Source organism: Haliotis rufescens, unplaced genomic scaffold (assembly GCF_023055435.1).
Source record: "Haliotis rufescens isolate VD_foot unplaced genomic scaffold, xgHalRufe1.0.p SCAF_18, whole genome shotgun sequence".
Classification (NCBI taxonomy): domain Eukaryota; kingdom Metazoa; phylum Mollusca; class Gastropoda; order Lepetellida; family Haliotidae; genus Haliotis; species Haliotis rufescens.
This window is the reverse complement of record NW_025963868.1, coordinates 2,037,034-2,058,917: the sequence shown is the minus strand read 5'-3', so window position 1 is coordinate 2,058,917 and position 21,884 is coordinate 2,037,034. Positions and strand designations below refer to the sequence as shown.

Genomic DNA, 21,884 nt, shown 5'->3' with positions numbered 1-21,884 from the left:
ACGACGCGACTCAAACAGGAATGGATTGTTAACCTTTGACACCAAATGTGTGTATATTTTCCAATTCTGTCAAGCACTGCCTGTCTAGGACATTTCAGATCATTGCGGATAGTAATCCGACTTTTTCAATTTTCGTGTCGTAGCGCTGTCTGATCTCAAACGGGAGCCATAATCGGCACTGTGTGAATCTGGCCTTAAAGCAACATTTATTTTATTTATCGACTATCGTGATGTAGCTGGAATACTGCTGACCATCATCCATCATTCCTAAACTATACTCACTTACAATAGAAACGCAAACCCTAAAGTACAAAATGTCCGAAAACGTATGGATATATCACCTTTTTGTGTTCGGAATTTCATACTTTAGGGTTTGCGTTTCTTTTGGAAGTGAGTATATATTTAATACATAATTATCTACACATAAAGCTGTTATTAGATTTTGATATACTTTCTCATTCAATGGATACGATAAACGACTATCGTACAGTAACATCCTGATGGCTTTTATTATTAGTACCAACTTATATAGATTGCATCGGTATTGTTCTCTGGCATGTGGCCCACCTACGCTATACATATTAAAACATAAATGCCCATTAAACAATTACCCCTCATAATGCACTGCTTACCTTGATTCCATTCAGGAGCTCGCCCATGTTCTTCAACCTGGCATCCTTGTGTTTGAGCTGGTGGTTGAACAGGTCTCGGTGGTACATGGAGAGTTTGTACTGGAAGGGGAACAACACCACCATGATGACCACCCCAGCGAGGAAGGCGAGCCCCAGCACCTGGTACAGCTGGTAGAAGCAGATGATGAAGATGATTGGAGCTGACCACACAATCCACATCTGCATGACGGCCGACTCCACCCTCTGAACGTCCACAGACATCAAGTTCACGATCTCCCCAGTTGTGTACTTCTTCCGAGACTCGTTATTCATAGTCAGGGCCTGGCGATAAAATATATAGGTTTTACTATGTGTCTTCAAGAATATTACCATGTCCATACCAGCGTCTAACTGATTTGTTAAATCACTCTAAGATTATGCAATTGCACCAGTTGTCTTTATTTATATATTACGTAATGATATACAGGGCAAATTGTGTGGCAATTTGTTACCCTTTTATGCATGCACAAAAAATATATAAAAAATTCTTATAATTACAAAATTGATAATTTCACTGAACATCGCAACACGCGCAAGAATACATGAAACGACCTCATCACTACGTCATACAAATAACAAACAAGCGTTTTTGCAAGATATAACAGTTTTATTGAATGGATATCCATATCCTATATCGTTTGTGAAAATGTTTTTCTTTCATCGATGTTATACCTGAGCGAGAAAAACTTCAAGGAAGGGACTATATTAATGACGTCATACCAGCGTGGCATTGACAGCGAGCATTGCGGCAGCAGCTAACGTCGTAATTTCAAGCGTGGTTCGTGTAAACTGAAAACTGACAGTAATGTTTTCAAACTTTGAATTGGTCAAAATGCCATTAGAAGCATAAAGTGATTGAGAAGCCTGCAATTTGATTTTTTTGTTGGAGAGAGGCTGCTGGGGACATGTATGCCTAAAGTGTCTGGATTTGGAAATATTGGCGGCGGGCACTCGACGTCCAGTGTCGGGAAAACTGATGTTTGAAGAGAAAAGGGAGTTTGAGCTACCTTGGTGAGCAAGTATGCCTACGTATGTCACGCATGACGTAATGACAATTTATCAATTTTTGACTGTTCTACTTCGACGTTCGATGAAAAACAACTATTAAACGGATCTAATACGAGTCGCTTGATAAACTGATCGACGTTCCGGAAGGGAATTCCCGACATCAAGCTATTTATGGACGGGAACAAGGTCGACGTAATTTGGAAAGTAGTTCTGTCACTTCCGGGAAACCGTCCATTCATGATGTATAAATGCAAGTTTTTGTGCATTTATTGAATATAAATGCAAGTTCACACATGCTCTCGACCAATCAGAATTGCCTAAATTTGTGTAACAAATTCATTTTGAAATTATATTAAATTGTTTGTAGCGCATGAACAATGGATGTAATCTTGTTACTTGTGACAATACCTTTATGTGGTGTCACATTGCTTCAGATACAATGAACACAATTAGCAAGGACTAGTCAATTAGCAAGAAGCAAATTTCACATGTAATTGTACCAATGTCCTTGCACCTATGCCTAACATTGGGATATTATCAAGCAAAAGCTTATCTATGCATCTTCTAGACAATGCTAGTGGGGTATTGCTTTGCAACACCTTCACAATCTTCTAGACAATGGTTTTGAGATATTGCTTTGCAACAGCTTCATCATTGGCTTAACAACGACGTTCGCATATTACTTAGCAAAATCTTCTCCATCTTCTAGACAATGACGTAAGGATATTTCTTAGTAAAAGCTTCTCCTTCTTCTAGACAATTGCGTAAAATATTACTAGCAAAAGCTTCTCCATCTTCTACACAATGACGTTAGGATATTACTAAGCAATAGCTTCTCCTTTTTCCAGACAATGACGTTAGGATATTACTCAGCAAAAGCTTCTCCATCTTCTAGACAATGATGCAAGGATATTATTTTTGCAAAAGCTTCTCCATCTTCTAGACAATTATGTTAGGATATTACTTGGCAAAACCTTCTCCATCTTCTAGACAATGATGTAAGGATATTATTTAGCAAAAGCTTCTACATCTACTAGACAATGACGTAAAGATATTTCTCAGCAAAACCTTCTCCTTCTTCTAGACAATGGCGTTAGGATATTACTCAGCAAAAGCTTCTCTATCTTTTAGACAATGACGTTAGGATATTACTTAGCAAAAGCTTTCCTTGTCTAGACAATGGCGTTAGGATATTACTTAGCAAAAGCTTCTACATCTGCTAGACAATGACGTTACGATATTAATTAGCTGAAGCTTCTCCACCTTCCAGACAATGACATTAGGATATTACTAAGCAATAGCTTCTCCTTTTTCCAGACAATGACGTTAGTATATTACCTCACAAAAGCTTCTCCATCTTCTAGACAATGATGCAAGGATATTACTTAGCAAAAGCTTCTCCATCTTCTAGACAACGACGTCAGGATATTATCAAGTAAAAGCTTCTCCATCTTGTAGACAATGACGTCAGGATATTACTTAGCAAAAGCTTCTCCATCTTCTAGACAATGAAGTTAGGATATTTCTTAGTAAAAGCTTCTCCATCTTCTAGACAATGATGCAAGGATATTACTTAGCAAAAGCCACTCTATCTTCTAGACAATGAAGTTGGGATATAACTTAGCAAAAGCTTCTCCATCTTCTTGATAATGACGCAAGGATATTACTAAGCAAAAGCGTCTCAATCTTGTAGACAATGACGTCAGGATATTACTCAGCAAAAGCTTCTCCTTTTTCCTGACAATGACTAGCAACAGCTTCATCATCATCAAGACAATGATATTGAGATATTACTTAGCAAAAGCCTCGGCATCGTCAAGATAATGATATTGAGATACATCTTAGCAACAGCTTAATAATCTCCTAGACACTGCTCTAGAGATATTACACAGCAAAAGCTTTTCCATCGTCCAGATATTTTTCTTTCTCAAAGCCTCAGCCTACCTTCTTGTAGACTGCTGACATAAGGGCAGTCCTCACACCCAGCGCAACGTTCTCGGCAGTGAAAAAGCTCCTTGTCTGCAGCATTGACAGCATCACACTGACAAATACAAATCCAATGACGATACCATATCCTTGCCACTCAGGTTCCGACTCCTTGTTTTCGATGTAGTACATTAATCGCCTGCAAGTTATCAAAAGCACATTTGAGAAATGATTCAGCTGATCTTTGGGTGTCATTTACTACGGCAGAGGTAATAGAACTCCACTTGCTTGCATCACAAGAATAAAATACAGCTGATCTTCTTTGTCAGTCCTGTCTTAAGCTTTTGTCATAGATTACTTATGAATATTGAAAGGGTTTTTGTCGCTTATATTTATCAGTATAGGGTAAAGGGCAAGGTTTCACGGAAGCTTACTCCATATTTATTGCAAAGCACACACTGTTTCAGGGAGGTTCGTATTCCTTATCACTGATTACATCCATAAGGCTTTGATCATATTGTAGCTTTAGGAATCGATACATTATTGATTGGTAATAGTGACATGAAGATATAAGAAAATGATTATAGTGATAATATTTTACATGTCAAAGGTGTGTGCCATCATACTCTGGTAATGTATGATAGTAGAAGTTCCATTTTGCAATGTTAAGATCATCATCTCTGTCGTACTTGTCACACGTGGTTATCAGAACAGATTTATTAACTGGTGTTGTGACATATGGTCAAATGATTTTTATCATATGTGATCACCTACTTCAACAAGTAAGGGTTAAGAACCAGGACCAGCTCAGACACGATCCTGAACAAATGTGACTTCATCAATTTAAACCCAGACGTCCGGAACAATGTGCGTAGTAGCGATGGCTTGTGGGCGCATGTCTGTGGTTTTCCTGCTTGTGCGCCCTCTTTGATTATCACATCAGGTAGAGTTTTCTTTCTCCCTTGTGATTGGTCAATGTCTTCGGAAAACTCAAGCAGATTCTGCCTTTCCCGAGGAAGATATCTTGACAATTCATTGTTCAATCTGCAAACAGAGTTTAACAAATGTACCCTCGGGTTATCTGAAGTTTGTATCATGCTGACAAATAAGTTTATTTATATAACATTCAGTTTATGTCAAGTCTCAGAGACTTTACTCCCCAAATTTGCTGAATCTATTCCGGTATTAGTATAAGCCGGAAAGGAAGGGGGGAACATCACACTGACTTTTATGTGGACATGCAAGGCAGCACTGTGTTAGACTTCACACTGAGTTTGGCACTTCGAACTCAGACCAAGAGACAGAATACAGTCTCGCTCAGAATACAAACACCTACCTTTCAGCTCAATGTTAGAATTCAGAAAAAGATATAAACGGGCCTACCTTACAGCTCTCCCTCAGAAAACCGACACAGATATATGCCTGAGTACCTTCCATCTCTCTGTTAGAAGTCAGACAAAAATGGATGTGGGCCTCCCTTCCAACTCTAGGTAAAAACTCAGATTAGAGACATGCCGGGGTACCTTGCAGCTCTCTGTCGCTCCCGCTGCCAGCTCTCCAGGAAAGGAGGTACTGTGGCTTCACTTTTCAGAAATGGAGGTAGGTCGTATACATCATCATTTTGTAGAGGTCTTTTCCAACCTTTCCACAGTGTACTGCAACAAGTATTGCTTACAGTTATTGTATCGAAGAACTAAAATCCACAACCTCAGCATATAACATATTACTAACACTTTGTAACATTGGTGTGATCCCCACATCATATCTGGAAGACCAAAGTCAGACAATTTACTTTCTCAAAGCCACAGCTTCCCTTAACAGTAATATACTGACCAAGGGAGTCCGTTTCATAACATTTCTACACAGGTCAAGCATGTAAGACAATTTACTGACTAGGGGAGTGCATTACATAACATTTCTACACAGCACAAGCATGACAGGTAATTTACTGACCAAGGGAGTCCATTTCATAACATTTCTACACAGGTCAAGCATGTCAGACAATTTACTGACTAGGGGAGTGCATTACATAACATTTCTACACAGCACAAGCATGACAGGTTATTTACTGACCAAGGGAGTCCATTTTATAACCTTTCTACACAGTACAAGCATGTCAGACAATTTACTGACCAGTTCAGTCCATTATATAACATTTCTAAACTGTACAAGCACTTCAGGTAATTTACCAACTCGCAGTACCCGTGAAGATCCTGGTTAGAATAGGTCTTCAGCAACCCATGCTTACTGTAAAAAGGCGACAATGATTTTCGTAAGACTAAGGAGATCGGGGGGTCAGGCTCGCTGACTTGGTTGATGCATGTCATCTTATCCCAATTGCGTAGATCGATGCTCATGATTTCAGACACTGGATTGTCTGGTCCAGACTCGATTATCTACAGACCGCCGTCATATAGCTGGAATGTTGCTGAGTGCGGCGTTAAATCAAACAAACAAACGAACAAACAAACAAACTCGCTGGCTGTTGTGTACATCAGGTGAACTGACTTCTGTGAAACGGGTTCTGACAGAGAACGTTATATACATAGAAATTCCTGAAGGGAAGGAGCTGACTACACAGGTGAGGTGATTCTTGTATTGGGCGGACGCACCTGAAGGTCCAGGAGAAGGTGAGTCGGTTTAAGAAGGACACCTTTAGAGCAGGACAAGGAATCTGAAAACATGGTTCTGTTTGATAATGGTATGTGATACACTGCAGACAGTGAGACAGAGGTAAGGGACATTGGGTGATATAGGTTTATATATATTGTCATGGTATATACTTATATTTTCATGGTAGATATAGATATTGTCCTGGTATGTAAGTATTCTATCATATATACATGTATATTTTTATTTTATCATGGTATATCTGTATATTGTCACGATATATATGTATATTGTCATGGTATATATATATATATATATATATATATATATATATATATATATATATATATATATATATATATATATATATATATATATATATATCGTCATGGTAGATTTGTATATTGTCATGGTAGATGTGTATAGTGTCATGGTAGATGTGTAGATTGCCATTGTAAATACGCATACTCTCTTGATATATATGTATAATGTTATGTTGATATGGATGCTGTCATGGTAAAAAAGGAATAATGTCATCTGAATATTGATACTGTCATGGTATAAAGGCATGTCATCTGGATATAGATGCTGTCATCTGGATATAGATGCTGTCATAATATAAAAGAATAATGGCATGTGGCTATTGATACTGTCATGATATGAAGGAATAATGTCATGTGGATATAGATACTTACATGGTATAAAGGAATAATGTCATCTTTATATAGATACTGTCATGATATTAAGGAATAATGTCATGTGGATATGGATACTGTCATGGTATGAAGGAATAATGCCCCCCTATATTATTAAATAAGTGGAGTAAGATTGAACACAGTTTTAATTGGCTAGCGATTTCAACTCGTACCACGTACGAGTCTCATCAGGCCATAACTGAATAACGGACATGAAGTAGTAACATATAGTTACGTGACGTCATAACATTTAGGAGAACTATGAGGTCACAATACCAAGGTGACAATGGACAAATATCTTACGCCTTTACATTTAACTTTTAACATTTAACAATGAAGGATCATGATCAAAATATATCTTATATAGCGGGAAAACTAAATATATATTGTCATGGTATAAACATATCTTGTCATGGTTTATATGTATATTGTCATGGTATACATTTCAATTGTCATGGTATGGTATAAATGTATAATGTAATGAGGATATGGATACTGTCATGGTATTAATGTATACTATCATGTCGATATGGATACTGTCATGGAATAAATGTAAAATGTCATGTGGATATGGATACTTTCATGGTATTAAGAATGTCATCTGGATATAGATACTGTGAGGGTAAAAAATGTTTGATATCATATGGATATGAATACTGCAATTGTATAAAGGAATAATGTCGTCTTTATATAGATACTGTCATGATATTAATGTATAATGTCATTAGGATATGGATACTGCCATGGTATAAATGAATAATGTCCTCTGGATATGGATAGTATCATATAAATATATAAAATGTCATGTGGATATGAATAGCATAATGTAAATATGGAAACTGATGGCACAAGAAAGTATACAAAAACTTTATGCAATTGAAAATTGAAAGAAATGTTTTCCAAATTTGATGATGTATATTGAACCATCACTCATTCCAGCGGCAATTTGTTAAAATTAACCTGTTCTTGGGTAATTTTTGTGTAAAAATAAATTTGATTAAGGCAGACAGTAGAAAGAAATGAATTCGCAACCACGTGCCCTCTTCCATGCTTGACATGGTAGAGGTTTAGCGGTATAGTTTTCTTTATTCCTCGGCTTATAATGTCATGGTTAAGTTATATAATGTCATGGTTGAGTTTGATAATGTCATGGTTGATCTATGTAATTTAATCCTTGCAAATACTATCTTTAGAGCAACTTGACTGAAACTTTTTAAGGGACCATATGTTCCCGGTTTTTTCAGGTGAACAATTGACTTGCCTTTGCAATTGTTTGTGACAGGTGCCTACGGTGGGGCAGGATACGCTTACCTTTTCGCAAACACTATTTGATAGTGATTCATAGAGACGTGTTCATGGCTTTTAGCAGATTTCTAATGGATATGAAAAGGGTTTTGACAATTTTTTATCCTACATTACATCTTTGCACATGTCATAGCAAGTATATTCACGGACCGGAAAGCAAAGATTTGAGGTTCTGATGTGTCTAAAAATTGCAAAGGTTAAAATACATGTATCTTTAAGGCCTAAACTGATCACATGCAGGACACACACGGGCTAACTTGGCCACTAATACAAGTGTGGTGCACATGTCATACAGTGGCAAAGCAACAGCCACTCACCCGTTTACAAACAGTGTCGTCGCCTATGTGGTCGGTGTTGTCAGCGAAGGAACATAGGATAATCTGGAGGAGCAGGAAGCCGTAGTGGAGGTAGAAGAGGCACATCTCCACTGTACTGCTCTCCTGCTGCATGACAAATGGAGTCAGTGAGTGAGTGAGTGAGTCACTTGAAGATTGTTGTCAGTAATCTGATCTAAATCGCAAGGATAAATAGCCCCATCTGGTCCATGTGGCGATTACCTCCCCTTGCCACTGAGCTATCTCACAGGAAGAGATTACCTTCCCTTACCATTGAGCTATCTTACAAGTAGAAATTGCCTCCCTTTACCAATGAGCTATCTCACAGGAAGATATAACCTCCCCTAACCATTGAGCTATCTCACAGGAAGATATTACCCCCCTTACCATTGAGCTATCTCACAGGAAGATATTACCTCCCCTTACCATTGAGCTATCTAACAGGAAGATATTACCTCCCCTTACCACTGAGCTATCTCACAGGAAGATATAACCTCCCCTTACCATTGAGCTATCTCACAGGAAGATATTACCTCCACTTACGACTGAGCTATCTGACAAGTAGAAATTACCTCCCTTTACCAATGAGCTATCTCACAGGAAGATATTACCTCCTCTTACCATTGAGCTATCTCACAGGAAGATATTACCTCCACTTACGACTGAGCTATCTCACAGGAAGATATTACCTCCCCTTACCATTGAGCTATCTCACAGGAAGATATTACCTCCCCTTACCACTGAGCTATCTCACAGGAAGATATTACCTCCACTTACCATTGAGCTATCTCACAGGAAGATATTACCTCCCCTTACCATTGAGCTATCTCACAGGAAGATATTACCTCCACTTACCATTGAGCTATCTCACAGGAAGATATTACCTCCACTTACCATTGAGCTATCTCACAGGAAGATATAACCTCCCCTTACCATTGAGCTCTCTTACAGGAAGCATTTACCTCCCCTTACTAATGAGCTATCTAACAAGTGAAGATTACCTCCCTTTACCATTGACCTAACAGGAAGCATTTACCTCCCCTTACTATTGAGCTATCTAACAAGTGTAGATTACCTCCCTTTACCATTGAGCAATCTCACAGGTATCGATTACCTCACTTTTTATTAATGAGCTATCTCATAGGAAGACACTACCTTCCCTCACCAATGAGCTATCCCAGTGCGTGACACCTTCGTTACACTCTCTGAAACATCGCTGCCACCAGTGTAGGCGCGGCAAGTACAAGAATCTTGAAATTTGCCCTCTAACTCCAAATGCAGAAACGTTTACACTGTTTTATGTCTTTGGGAATTCGATCATAATTCATTTTGAAAAGGTTAACGACTGACCATATTTCCCCTGGATTTTAGCATTTAAGTGGGGAGCTTTCACTGGTGGCAGGGATAGTATAGAGAGCTCCGCGAACGGGCTGTCGCTGTGAGGAGCTAGTTGAGCTATCTCTCAGGAAGAGATTACCTCACTTTACCATTGAGCTATCTCGCAGGAAGAGATTACCTCCCCTTGCCATAGAGCTATCTCACAGGAAGAGATTACCTCCCTTTACCATTGAGCTATCTCACAGGTGGAAATTACCTCCCTTGCCATAGAGTTATCTCACAGGAAGAGATTACCCCACTTTACCATTGAGCTATCTCGCAGGAAGAGATTACCTCTCCTTACCATAGAGATAGCTCACAGGAGGAGATTACCTCCCTTTACCATTGAGCTATCTAACAAGCAGAAATCACACCCCTTCCAATTGAGCAGGTGGGGACTACCTCACCTTAACATTGAGTTATCGCAGAAGAAGCAATGAATCTGTTCGGAACAGAACAGAGGAAATTGTTTTATGATATTTTATTGTTTATTGTCTGCATATCTAAAAAAAGTCCAACAAGTCAAAAATACCTTAATTTACGATTAAGCTATCTCACAGGACGAGATTACCTCCCCTTACACTTGAGCTATCTCACAGGCAGATTACCCCCCCCCCCCCCCCCCCCCCCCCTTACCATTGAGCGATTGCAGAGGAATCTGTTCGGAACAGAGCAGAGAGAAAATTATTTAAAAATTTATTGTTAATGTTAGAAAGAAGTCATCAAAGGCCTAATTTGGACAACAAGGTCACCCAGGGCTTGCAGATGCCTGCAGGAACAGACAACATATCACACACATACCCATTGTATAATGAGTGTGTAGAATGGGATGACGTCACACAAGATATGCAGCAGCCAGAAGATGTAGAGAGGACATGAACTTGAGAGACCTCGACGTCTTGACAACACTGTCAATGTGATGCTGAGAATCTAGTGGACAGACATGACAAGGGTTACTAAAATTATCCATACCATAAATGTAGATCAAGATAATGTATGTTACAATCAGCAACATCTTACTGTACTGCTTCATCATACTCACTGTCAGCAACAGGAGGGGGATCCTGAAGGCTAAATGTTTAGGCTATGTTCGTGCAAATTGGGACCTTGGTGTAATCTCTCTGTCGTGATTACTGTGCGATTACTACTTCAATGTTTCATTTGAGGATAATGTTGTTCATCTTTGTATAAAACGAAATCTAAATTCTTAAGAAGTTTTGTTCAGATAAGGGAAACGAGACAACGTGCAAGGATGACATCCTTGAACACTCACTGTGCACTCTTGCAATTTTATATCAAAAGTGTTTCAGTTATATTAAGGTGTGATGTTAGACGTTTATCATTTTTTGTGTAATTCACGTTTATGGGTATGGTGCTGACAAACCTAGAAGCATAATCAGATGAAACATTTTTGTATGGATATCAAGAGAACTAAATTTGGAATTGAGATGGCATCTACACCCATCCTTACATATGTTGCTAGCTTTAACACATCAGCTGTGTAGAAGGAGGTAGAGATGTTGTGAAGTCCTGTTTCTCCCGTCATCACTCTGATGACGTCACCGATGACGCATGTCAGCATCCCAGCAATAAGTACCTGTATTATATAGAGGCGTTTTCTGAGTTACAACAGTACCTTGCCAAACGATAATAACAATTGTGATAACTAAGTGTCTTTTCTCGTTCTTGAAGTTATCAACTTTGCACATCTAAAGTATTAAAGGAGGGACTGGTCATTTACTTTAGGGTGTATGTGGTGTTTTTCTTTGGTCTTCATAATATGCCAACATCCCACATCCCACACCCCTCGCTCACCCCCCATCCCCCAACCCCCCTTTTAAGCAACAATTTTTCTCGCCACCTCTACCCCGACCCCTAACCATTTTGGCGACATCCCTCTTTCACTGTGTTCTTTTACATGACCCCTTCTCCCCTTAATGCCACCGCCCCCACCCCCCACCCCATCCCCACCCCTCTATAATAAATGACCAGAGCCTAATCTTTCAAAGACTACTCACTAGTTTTGCTATTGTAAGTTTTGTAAGCTGCAGGTGTTGTTGGAGTGACAGGATGTGCCTGAGGAAGGCCGGGAGAGTCAGCCACAGCCAGCCACACGGCACCCACACCAGCACTGTGTGATGGAAGCATGGTGAGAACTCTGGCCACGTGTTGTTCAACAACAGATCCACGTCCTGGAATACAGAAAATATTATTGGGGGAGGAATGCTGTATGTGGAGATGGAGAAAAGAGTCCTGGAAAGTTAGCAACAGCCAGCCACAAGGCACTTACACCAGCACCGTGGCATGGAAGGATAGGAAGAACTCTGGCCACGTGTTGTTCAACAACAAAACCATAGTATCATCCTGGAATAGTTTCATGTTTTAACGTGTGATATTGATAGCTTAAAAAATATGGAAGGCATAGCCCTGTTTGATAAAGTGACAGTGTCCAACAAGATGAGGCCAGAAGCATAGGAACTCGTCATGTAAAATATATAGTTGTTATCCATACATTTGACATACACAGCCAATCGTATATCAATGATGAGATGGGGTAGTTTGATTTGGGGTCAGCAACAAGAAGGGGATACTGAAGGCTAAATGTTCGTGCAAATTGGGACCTTGGTGTAATCCCTCTGTCGGGATTACTGTGCGATTATTAATTCAATATTTCATTTGAGGATAATATTGTTCATCTATGTGTGAAACGAAAACTAAATTCTTAAGATGTTTTGTTCAGTTAAGGGAAAACGAGACAACGTGCAAGGATGACATCACTGTGCACTCTTGTAATTTCGCGAGTTATTATATCCAAAGTTTTTCAGTTATATCAAGGTGTGATGTTGGACGTTTATCATTTTTGTGAAATCCACGTTCATGGGTATGGTGCTGACAAACCTAGAAACATAATCAGAAGATACAATTAGTACGGATATCAAGAGAACTAAATTTAGAACTGAGATCATCAGGCATCTACATCCATTGTTTGCTCTTCACGCGAAAGACCCCCAGCATAGTTCCCCCATGGGAAGTATGAGTGCAGCCAGTTTCTCTGCCATGCTGTGGCCCGACTAATGCTACAAGCGGCGTCAAACACACTCTTAAGCCTATTTCACATGCACTACCTTGCCCCAGGGGTCAATGGACGCAATAAGTTTGCGTTTACATGGATATTGTATTTTAAAGCAATTCATTAAAATTTACCAGTCGCGCCGTAGACAGAGATATATTCAAACATGAACATCATTTTGATGAGACTCATTGGATGGAAAACTTTAGAATATTAAGAGCGATGTTTGATCACCTGTGTCATGAGCTAAACTCATTCCTACAGAGCAACTCCAAGCCCTACTAAAACAGCATATGGTGTTGCAATTAGCAAATACAACCAGGCGGTGACCACGGATTATCTTACCTTTGGTAATTTATTTGGCATTCACAAATCTAGAGTTGTCTTGATAATCTATGAGGTTTGTGATGTTATTTGCTCGCAACTATTTCCCACAGTTGTCCATTTTCCAGAAGGTAACGACTAAAGAGAAGTGGCAGCAGTCTCAAACGTGAGGTCGAAGCTGGAAACTTCTTACCACAGTCCCCTGATTGGGACGCTCAAGTAAGTATTGTGGGAATTTGAGATTGAAATGCCTGTTGTATTCATTGGTGAACCAACCTATCCCATACGTCTGTGACTTCTGAAACCCTACACTATTAAAGGGACGCTTACAGCTGACCAGGTGCATTTCAACTTCAGACCAGCAGTGCATGAATGACTGTTGACAATACTTTTGGTAGATTCACGGGGAGGTAGAGTAGGTTTGTCAAGAGAATAGATGTAGATGTTAACTTTGTCTCAACACTTGCTGTTACTGTAGATCAACACATGTGTGAATGTCAACGTATTTAACCCAAACTGGCTGACTTCAGAGGGACCAGTTGTCGAGCAACCATGCGAGCTGTAGGGGCTCCTGAACGTCACTGGAATCACTAACCCTCGTGTTTGCAACTGAAAGGGCCTGCAAAAGACTTGACACTGTAACAGGTCACGGACTAAAGTGCAGAATGTCAAATGATTTCCTGAATTACAACAAACATGCATATGATTAAGTTTAACATGGCTTCATTGCAGAGGTTGTTGAATTTGTTTCTGGTCCCGAAAACAATGAATAAAACATTAACGTGACTCGATTCAATTATTCTTGAAAATAAAGTCACACATAACTGCTCCACAAGAGAAACAATAAACACACCCTTCAGAGAACAAAAATTCAATGAGGCTTCTCTAATAATACTGACACGATTCTCTGATCACAAAAAAACACAAAAAAAACAACAACTTTCAACAAACAAACAAAATCTCAACATAGAATAAACTCAAACTGACAGTAACATATTCACATAGCTTTTGCTTTCATAGCTCATGGTAACAGCCACGATATGCTCCTTCTGACATTCATATTAGGACCGGGATCTCCATTGTTCATTGTACCATTGTCCCATAGCAGTAATGAGCAGTATAAGCTACAACATCCGCAACTGATGAGTGAGTTGGGTTTAACGCCGCTTTTAACAATATTCCAGTTATATCACGGCGTGTCAGCTTAATGTGGGAGGAAAGCCCGAAGTGGTGCAGGTCTCAGACGTTTACCACTTCGGTGAAACCCACGAGCGCCGGGTATGGTGCTGACAAACCAAGAAACATAATCGGGGCGAACCGGGATGCGAACCCACAATCCTACGTTTCCGAAGGGACGCAACTCTGCACAGCGAATTGCGGCGCCTTAGACGACTTGACCACCCCTGTGTCAAATAATATTTTGTGTTCAGTATCAATTATGAAATACGTGCGTATGCTAATATTTCCGTTTGTGTAAAAAGTTACATTTGACGATTATATAATTCCATCTAAAGAATCGGCACTCACTATTTGTGTTACAGCTAGAAACAGACAGTAAAATCCTAAACTGTTGTGTTTTTACATGGTTTCATTAAAGTGGGGTAGCACTGGTTGCTGGGGGCCTATGTCAATCCCGCTTATATAAAACAGGTACTCTAATACAGGGCACTGTGCTACTGTAGTGAAGGAAGGTTATACTCGACGATTGTATTAGGATTTATTTGTGATCATGAACTATTGCCCCGCGATATATTATACATGCTTGAGGGATCGTCAGTGTGACGAGTGTAAGCTCTGTCAGGACACGTACTCAAGTTTGTTGTGAACACCTTGTGCCGTTGGTGTAGGATGACATTGTTAGTGTTACCCGCAACGTGTGTTTTTTGTCAGTACCAGATATACGCATCTATATATTCACCCTATTCATGGTCCATGATTAGAAGCGCATATATTAAGCAGCTCCGATGGTGTTATGTCGCCTCCCTTTATAATCTCCAGGCCACGAAAGGTTTCATTATTAGGATAAAAGTTTATTCATGTTTTCACAACAGATTGGTACACTGGTCAGTACAGATATCAAAATAACTTGATAGGATTGGTAGAAACAACAACACGTGAACTCTACTGGAAGATAATACATTGGAATAACACATCCTGCTCACATTGTATATTCATGTGTCATGAGTAACAACATCTAACATGTATACATCCTGCTCACATTGTATATTCATGTGTCATGAGTAACAACATCTAACATGTATACATCCTGCTCACATTGTATATTCATGTGTCATGAGTAACAACATCTAACATGTATACATCCTGCTCACATTGTATATTCATGTGTCATGAGTAACAACATCTAACATGTATACATCCTGCTCACATTGTATATTCATGTGTCATGAGTAACAACATCTAACATGTATACATCCTACTCACATTCATTTTTTTGTCGTGGCCATATTTACTTATTTATGTGTCCGTTTTGACTAAGGGTTGTGGCCATTTTGACTTTTTTTGTGTCCGTTTTGACTATGGGGTTGTGGCCATTTTGACTCTTTTGTGTCCGTTTTGACTATTGGTTTGTGGCCATTTTGACTCGTTTGTGTCCGTTTTGACTATTGGTTTATGGCCATTTTAACTCTTTTGTGTCCGTTTTGACTATGGGGTTGTGGCCATTTTGACTCTTTTGTGTCCGTCTTGACTATTGGTTTGTGGCCATTTTGACTCTTTTGTGTCCGTTTTGACTATTGGTTTGTGGCCATTTGACTCTTTTGTGTCCGTTTTGACTATGGGGTTGTGGCCATTTTGACTCGTTTGTGTCCGTTTTGACTATTGGTTTGTGGCCATTTTGACTCTTTTGTGTCCGTTTTGACTACCATTTTAACCTTTCCAGCTGTTCTTCGTTGTGGACGGCTCGATAAGCATGCATCACGGCATGAGAACATGACACGGGTTGTCCTCCACACATTCGCGATAAGCAAAAACAGAACAGAATCAAATGAACACAGCTGATTGAAAAGTATATAAAACCAAAAACGTAACAATTGATAAATAAACATCGGGTTATATACCATGTGCTGATCACCACACAGATGCTGAGGACACTGACATAATAGAAATAAAAATGAAAATAGTTCAGGTCAACAAAGTAAGTATAAGCGTTGATAAGATAGCATAGCCGACCATCTTTCTATAAATGTTAGCTCCATCACCCAAATACCAGTGTGATTTGTATGTAGAGATTACAACTTGTATGACATGTCAACATTATCCGTGTGCATAAATAATTTGTAGTAAGCTAGCACCACCACAAAATACATTTACCGAAATCAAGTTATGATACATATTAATGATATATAACCGTACATGTTGTAAAGAAACTATTAAAATCAAATTATATGCAGTCTTTGTTCTGTAATCATGTTATATTTATTGTTAAGGAATTCACCTAAACCGTCCTGTGATCACAAAATTTGTGAAGCCATTTCTCCTTGGTAATGTGGGGGGGCGGTCGGGTAGCCTAGTGGTTAAAGCGTTCGCTCGTCACGCCGAAGACCCGGGTTCGATTCCCGACATGGGTACAATGTGTGTAGCCCTTTTCTGATGTCCCCCGCCGTGATATTGCTGGAATATTACTAAAAGCGGCGTAAAACCATACTTAACTCAAAGTGATTAAATACACACAGATTAACTTCTTTGGCATTTATAAGTTGGAGTACGAAGTAAGGATAAGATATATGGATGAACATGCTTGATAACGGTGTTAGAACCTACACCGAAACGTCGCTCCCCATTGTTATAAAGAAGTTATTCATCCATATATCTTATCCTGACTTACACACAGATAACTTACCAATAGCACAGTTTCCCCACAGAAGCCAGTCATCTTGTCACCTTTACAGCTTACAGTCAGTGGAAGTTATAGTCTAATGCATTGTGTCCAACTCTTGTGCAATCTGTACTAGGGTACCGTCAGTGACAAGGCGATCTCGTTAGGTGAAAGATAAGGTAAAAGATAAGATTCCACTTCTTTTCTGGTCTGAGTTTTAGAATGTTTAACACCGGCGTGTGGTGCTATGATTTGAGGCAGTAGACACACTGGCATATGTATATAATGTAAAAGTATAACAGTACACCTGATACATCGCTAATCTCTTTCCGCATGGGTCTGAGTCAGGCATGCGTTATCAACATGCTTTGAATAGTCCCATTGATTAGACAAAACAACCCGCGACAACCATGCGAACTGAGCCCGTCCTGTGTGTGTAATCGATGGTCAAGTACGATTCAGAAGTTTTTCTGAAGTTCGGGGTGAGGGGACACAGGTAGGCAATAGGCCGAGGCCAGGAATTGTTAAAAGTGCTTCAACATACATGGTGAAGGATGTAAAGTTGTCATATCGGCATTTTAATTACTATTTTTGTTGTATTAAACACTATGGCGACAGGCGAAAATTGACCAATCAGAATTCAGAGATGGTATTTTGCCCGGTCTTTTAACATGGCCGCGCCCATGCTGCAATGCGTATGTCACATTTTACATGTTGAAAACGAACCCCTGTATGCAATTATTGATGTGTAGGGGTAGAATTTGTGAATGTATGGGCATATGGATAGACTTGGGAGGTTTAGAGAGGCAAATAGCAAGACAATGTGATAAAACCGCTTGGAAAATAGCTTGGCTACCATCGGCGCTAGAGGTGAGGTGACACAGGGTTAAACGCGTTGAAGATTACTGCGCTTATATAGCGACGTGCATGCACGTGTGTGTGTTTTCGTGTGTGTGAATATGTCTGCGTGCGTGCGTGTACCTGCGTGATCACGTACGTGTTTAACGTCTTTATGTATAACGGGGCTGAGCATTGACCCACCGATCTTCCGCTCTCCAAATAGCTGGAGAACAAGCGTTGTTGTAGTGGTGCGGATTGGTACAAGGGTATCATGCCTACTGAAACATGACAACAAGCAAGGACGTATTAGGAGCGTGCTGCCAGGCAGTCACTGCAGGACTGTTGTCACGCAGACATGATTCCTTGACCGACGTCTTTGGAGGGTTTATGAGTTTTAATTGTTTTAGGACTGTGCCATCGAAATAAACTTGTCTTCACATTCGTTCTAAATTAATAGGACCCCATTTAATGAATGTATGCAACGTTGTGCCTGTAACAAACAGTCTTATCTACACTTAATCTTAGGGTTCTGTTTCATGAGGCGTCCTCTTAAAAAATAGCTCCTTCATGCTATTGTTTGACCAATTTCACATAGACTGGCACAGGCAGAACAGGTTCGGAGACAGACCATCAATCGGATGATCTTCTGACCAAATTAAGCAAGTGTCGGCCCTGTCTACCCCGTTATTTACGGTTCTGCCTCCTTTTTCTGAGAATTAATGGTTTTCCCAGTGGGATTCGCATCACGCCTATATCCTTCATAAACACAGTTAGTGCGTATGTTTTTACGCCGAGTGTATCAATATTCCAGCAATATCACGGCGGGGGACACCAGAAATGGTCTTCACACATTATACCCTTGTCGGGAATCGAACCCGGGTCTTCGGCGTGACGAGCGAACGCTTTAACCACTAGGCTACCCGACCGCCCCTGGTAAAAAAAAGGAAGTAGAATGTGCATGTTGTTGTTTCTGTCGTCTGTGTAAATTATCAAAAGCCTTTCTTGTTTAACAAAATAAGCCTCAAAGACATTGTTGGGCAGTCTGACAACAGTTCGACATGCCCTGTTACACAGATGGTCACCAATGGTATCCATCTTTCTCTGTATATTGAACATACTGTGAGCAGGCTTGACGTTCATCATTTCTTGAACTATGTTTATCAACCAACCATACGACTCATCCAGGAATGCTTGTTGCATTTGTACTCTGTTTGCTTGCACTGAAAGGATAAAATAAAATGAGCTCCACGCCTCGGACTATAACCAACACTAGCAGTGACATGTTAGCCGGCCCTCGTGTACTCCAGTACTTCCGTACATAGTTACACCAAGTGATGGGTAACTTACAATCGACCTTTATCTATCACATGTACATAATCACGCAGCTTTCCGAGGCAAGAGAGTTAACTGACTGTAAAAGTCCAGTTTCCACCCTTGCCGAACTAGGCTTAAATTTCCGTGCTCGATCGTAGCGCAACCCGTGGCTATTGAGAGTTATGTCCCGTCTATGCCCCTCCTATTGACCAATCATATTCTACCTCGCATCACTATGCACTATCACTATCACTTGCATTAGCTTCAAATAAAATGGCAGCGCCCAGTCAAGGCGATCTGATCGATGATCAAGATCAATATCGTAATAAAACGGGTCTTTTCTCGCGAAGTGCATCAAATCACGTGAGCACCTTGATTAGAAACATGAAAGGATTTGGAAAATACCTGTTTACAAATCCTGCAATCGACTGAAATCTGCACGACAGTTGACGAATCGGTTTTTCGATTTCGTAACGCGATTTTGATTGGACTTTGCATAGACTCGTTAGTCCGGCCAAAATATAAATCTATAATTCTAGCCTGGTTCGGCAAGGATGGTAAGTGGACATTTTTAGTCAGATAGCCCCTTTGCATCGGGAAGATGAGCAGTTGTGGATGGCGTGAAGCGGCCACAGTGGGTCACAAAGTGATATAGAAAGCCAGACTATGGCGAAAGTGCAAAACAAACTGTGGCTGATAAAATTCAGATATGTTCTGCGGGAGTGTGACATCACGAGACAGAGGTGGATGCCACAACAGTCACTGGTTAAGTGAACATGAAAGGCCCAGTTGATGGTGCACATCCTTTGCAAATCCTGCAGTCGACCGAAATCTGCATGTTGAAAATCTATGTTGTTTACGAACCGGATGTCGATTTCGTTTCGCTATTTTGATTGGACTATGCGTAGTCAGTCCAACCAATACAGAACTCCATAATTCCAGCCGAGTTTGGCAAGGGTGGAAACTTGACTTTCACAGTCAGTTAATTCCCTTGCCTCAGGAAGATGAATATCACGTCACTATCAAAGACTGATTGGCTATGAGCAACGAACCGTGACGCCGGGGCATGGTGACACTTACACCAGAATCACAAACTGAAACCAGAGATCTCACCCAGGCCACACACTGAAACCAGAGATCTCACCCAGGCCACACACTTAAACCAGAGACTTTACCAAGTTTACACACTGAAACCAGCGATCTCACTCAGATCACACACTGAAACCAGCGAGCTCATCCGGATCACCAACTGAAACCACCGATCTCACTCAGATCACACACTGAAACCAGCGATCTCATTCAGATCACACACTGAAACCAGCGATATCATCCAGATCACACGCTGAAACCAGCGATCTCACCCAGGCCACACACTTAAACAAGCGATCTCACCAAGATCACAAACTGAAACAAGCGATCTCACCCAGATCACACACTGAAACCAGCGATCTCATCCAGATCACACACTGAAACCAGAGATCTCAACCAGTTCACACACTGAAACAAGCGATCTCACCCAGATCACACTGAAACCAGCGATCTTAACCAGATCACACACTGAAACAAGCGATCTCACCAAGATCACACTTACACAAGCGATCTCACCCAGATCACCCCGAAACCAGCGATCTGATCCAGATCACACACTGAAACCAGCGATCTGATCCAGATCACACACTGAAACAAGAGATCTCACCCAGATCACACACTGAAACCAGAGATCTCACCCAGATCACACACTGAAATCAGCGATCTCACCCAGGCCACACACTGAAACAAGCGATCTCACCTAGATCACACACTGAAACAAGCGATCTCATCCAGATCACACACTGAAACCAGAGATCACACCCAGGTCACACACTGAAACCAGAGATCTCATTAAGATCACACACTGAAACAAGCGATCTCATCCAGATCACACACTCAAAACAGAGATCTCAACCAGATCACACACTGAAACAAGCGATCTCACCCAGGCCCCACATTGAAACCAGAGATCCCACCCAGGTCACACGCTGAAACCAGAGATCTCATCCAGATCACACACTGAAATCAGTGATCTTACCCTGGCCACACACTCAAACCAGCGATCTCACCCAGGCAACACACTGAAACAAGCGATCTCACCTAGATCACACACTGAAACCAGCGATCTCATCCAGATCATACACTGAAACCAGACATCACACCCAGGTCACACACTGAAACCAGAGATCTCACCCAGATCACACACTGAAACCAGCGATCTCATCCAGATCACACACTGAAACCAGAGATCTCAACCATATCACACACTGAAACAAGCGTTCTCACCCAGATCACACACTGAAACCAGCGATCTCACCCAGATCACACACTGAAACCAGCGATCTCATCCAGATCACACACTGAAACCAGCTATCTCATCCAGATCACACACTGAAACAAGAGATCTCACCCAGGCCACACACTGAAACCAGCGATCTCATCCAGATCACACACTGAAACCAGCTATCTCATCCAGATCACACACTGAAACAAGAGATCTCACCCAGGCCACACACTGAAACCAGCGATCTCATCCAGATCACA

General features: G+C 40.6%; 1 protein-coding gene across 2 annotated transcripts in view; it reads right to left on the bottom strand.

Annotated features, from left to right (window-relative positions):
* The window catches only part of LOC124120157 (multidrug resistance-associated protein 1-like), a 42,616-nt gene extending 25,170 nt beyond the window's left edge, over window positions 1-17,446 (bottom strand). For both annotated transcript variants that reach the window (XM_048398117.1, XM_048398118.1), the window contains exons 1-10: window positions 17,181-17,446; window positions 11,946-12,119; window positions 11,399-11,524; window positions 10,729-10,857; window positions 8,533-8,658; window positions 6,218-6,279; window positions 5,129-5,260; window positions 4,380-4,649; window positions 3,624-3,804; window positions 633-953 (exon numbers count right to left, since the gene is read on the bottom strand). In XM_048398117.1, the coding sequence (XP_048254074.1) occupies window positions 633-953; window positions 3,624-3,804; window positions 4,380-4,649; window positions 5,129-5,260; window positions 6,218-6,279; window positions 8,533-8,658; window positions 10,729-10,857; window positions 11,399-11,524; window positions 11,946-12,119; window positions 17,181-17,213 (1,554 nt within the window). In that variant the 5' untranslated portion in view covers window positions 17,214-17,446. The remainder of the gene's footprint in view (window positions 1-632; window positions 954-3,623; window positions 3,805-4,379; window positions 4,650-5,128; window positions 5,261-6,217; window positions 6,280-8,532; window positions 8,659-10,728; window positions 10,858-11,398; window positions 11,525-11,945; window positions 12,120-17,180) is intronic.
* Window positions 17,447-21,884: the final 4,438 nt, after the last annotated feature.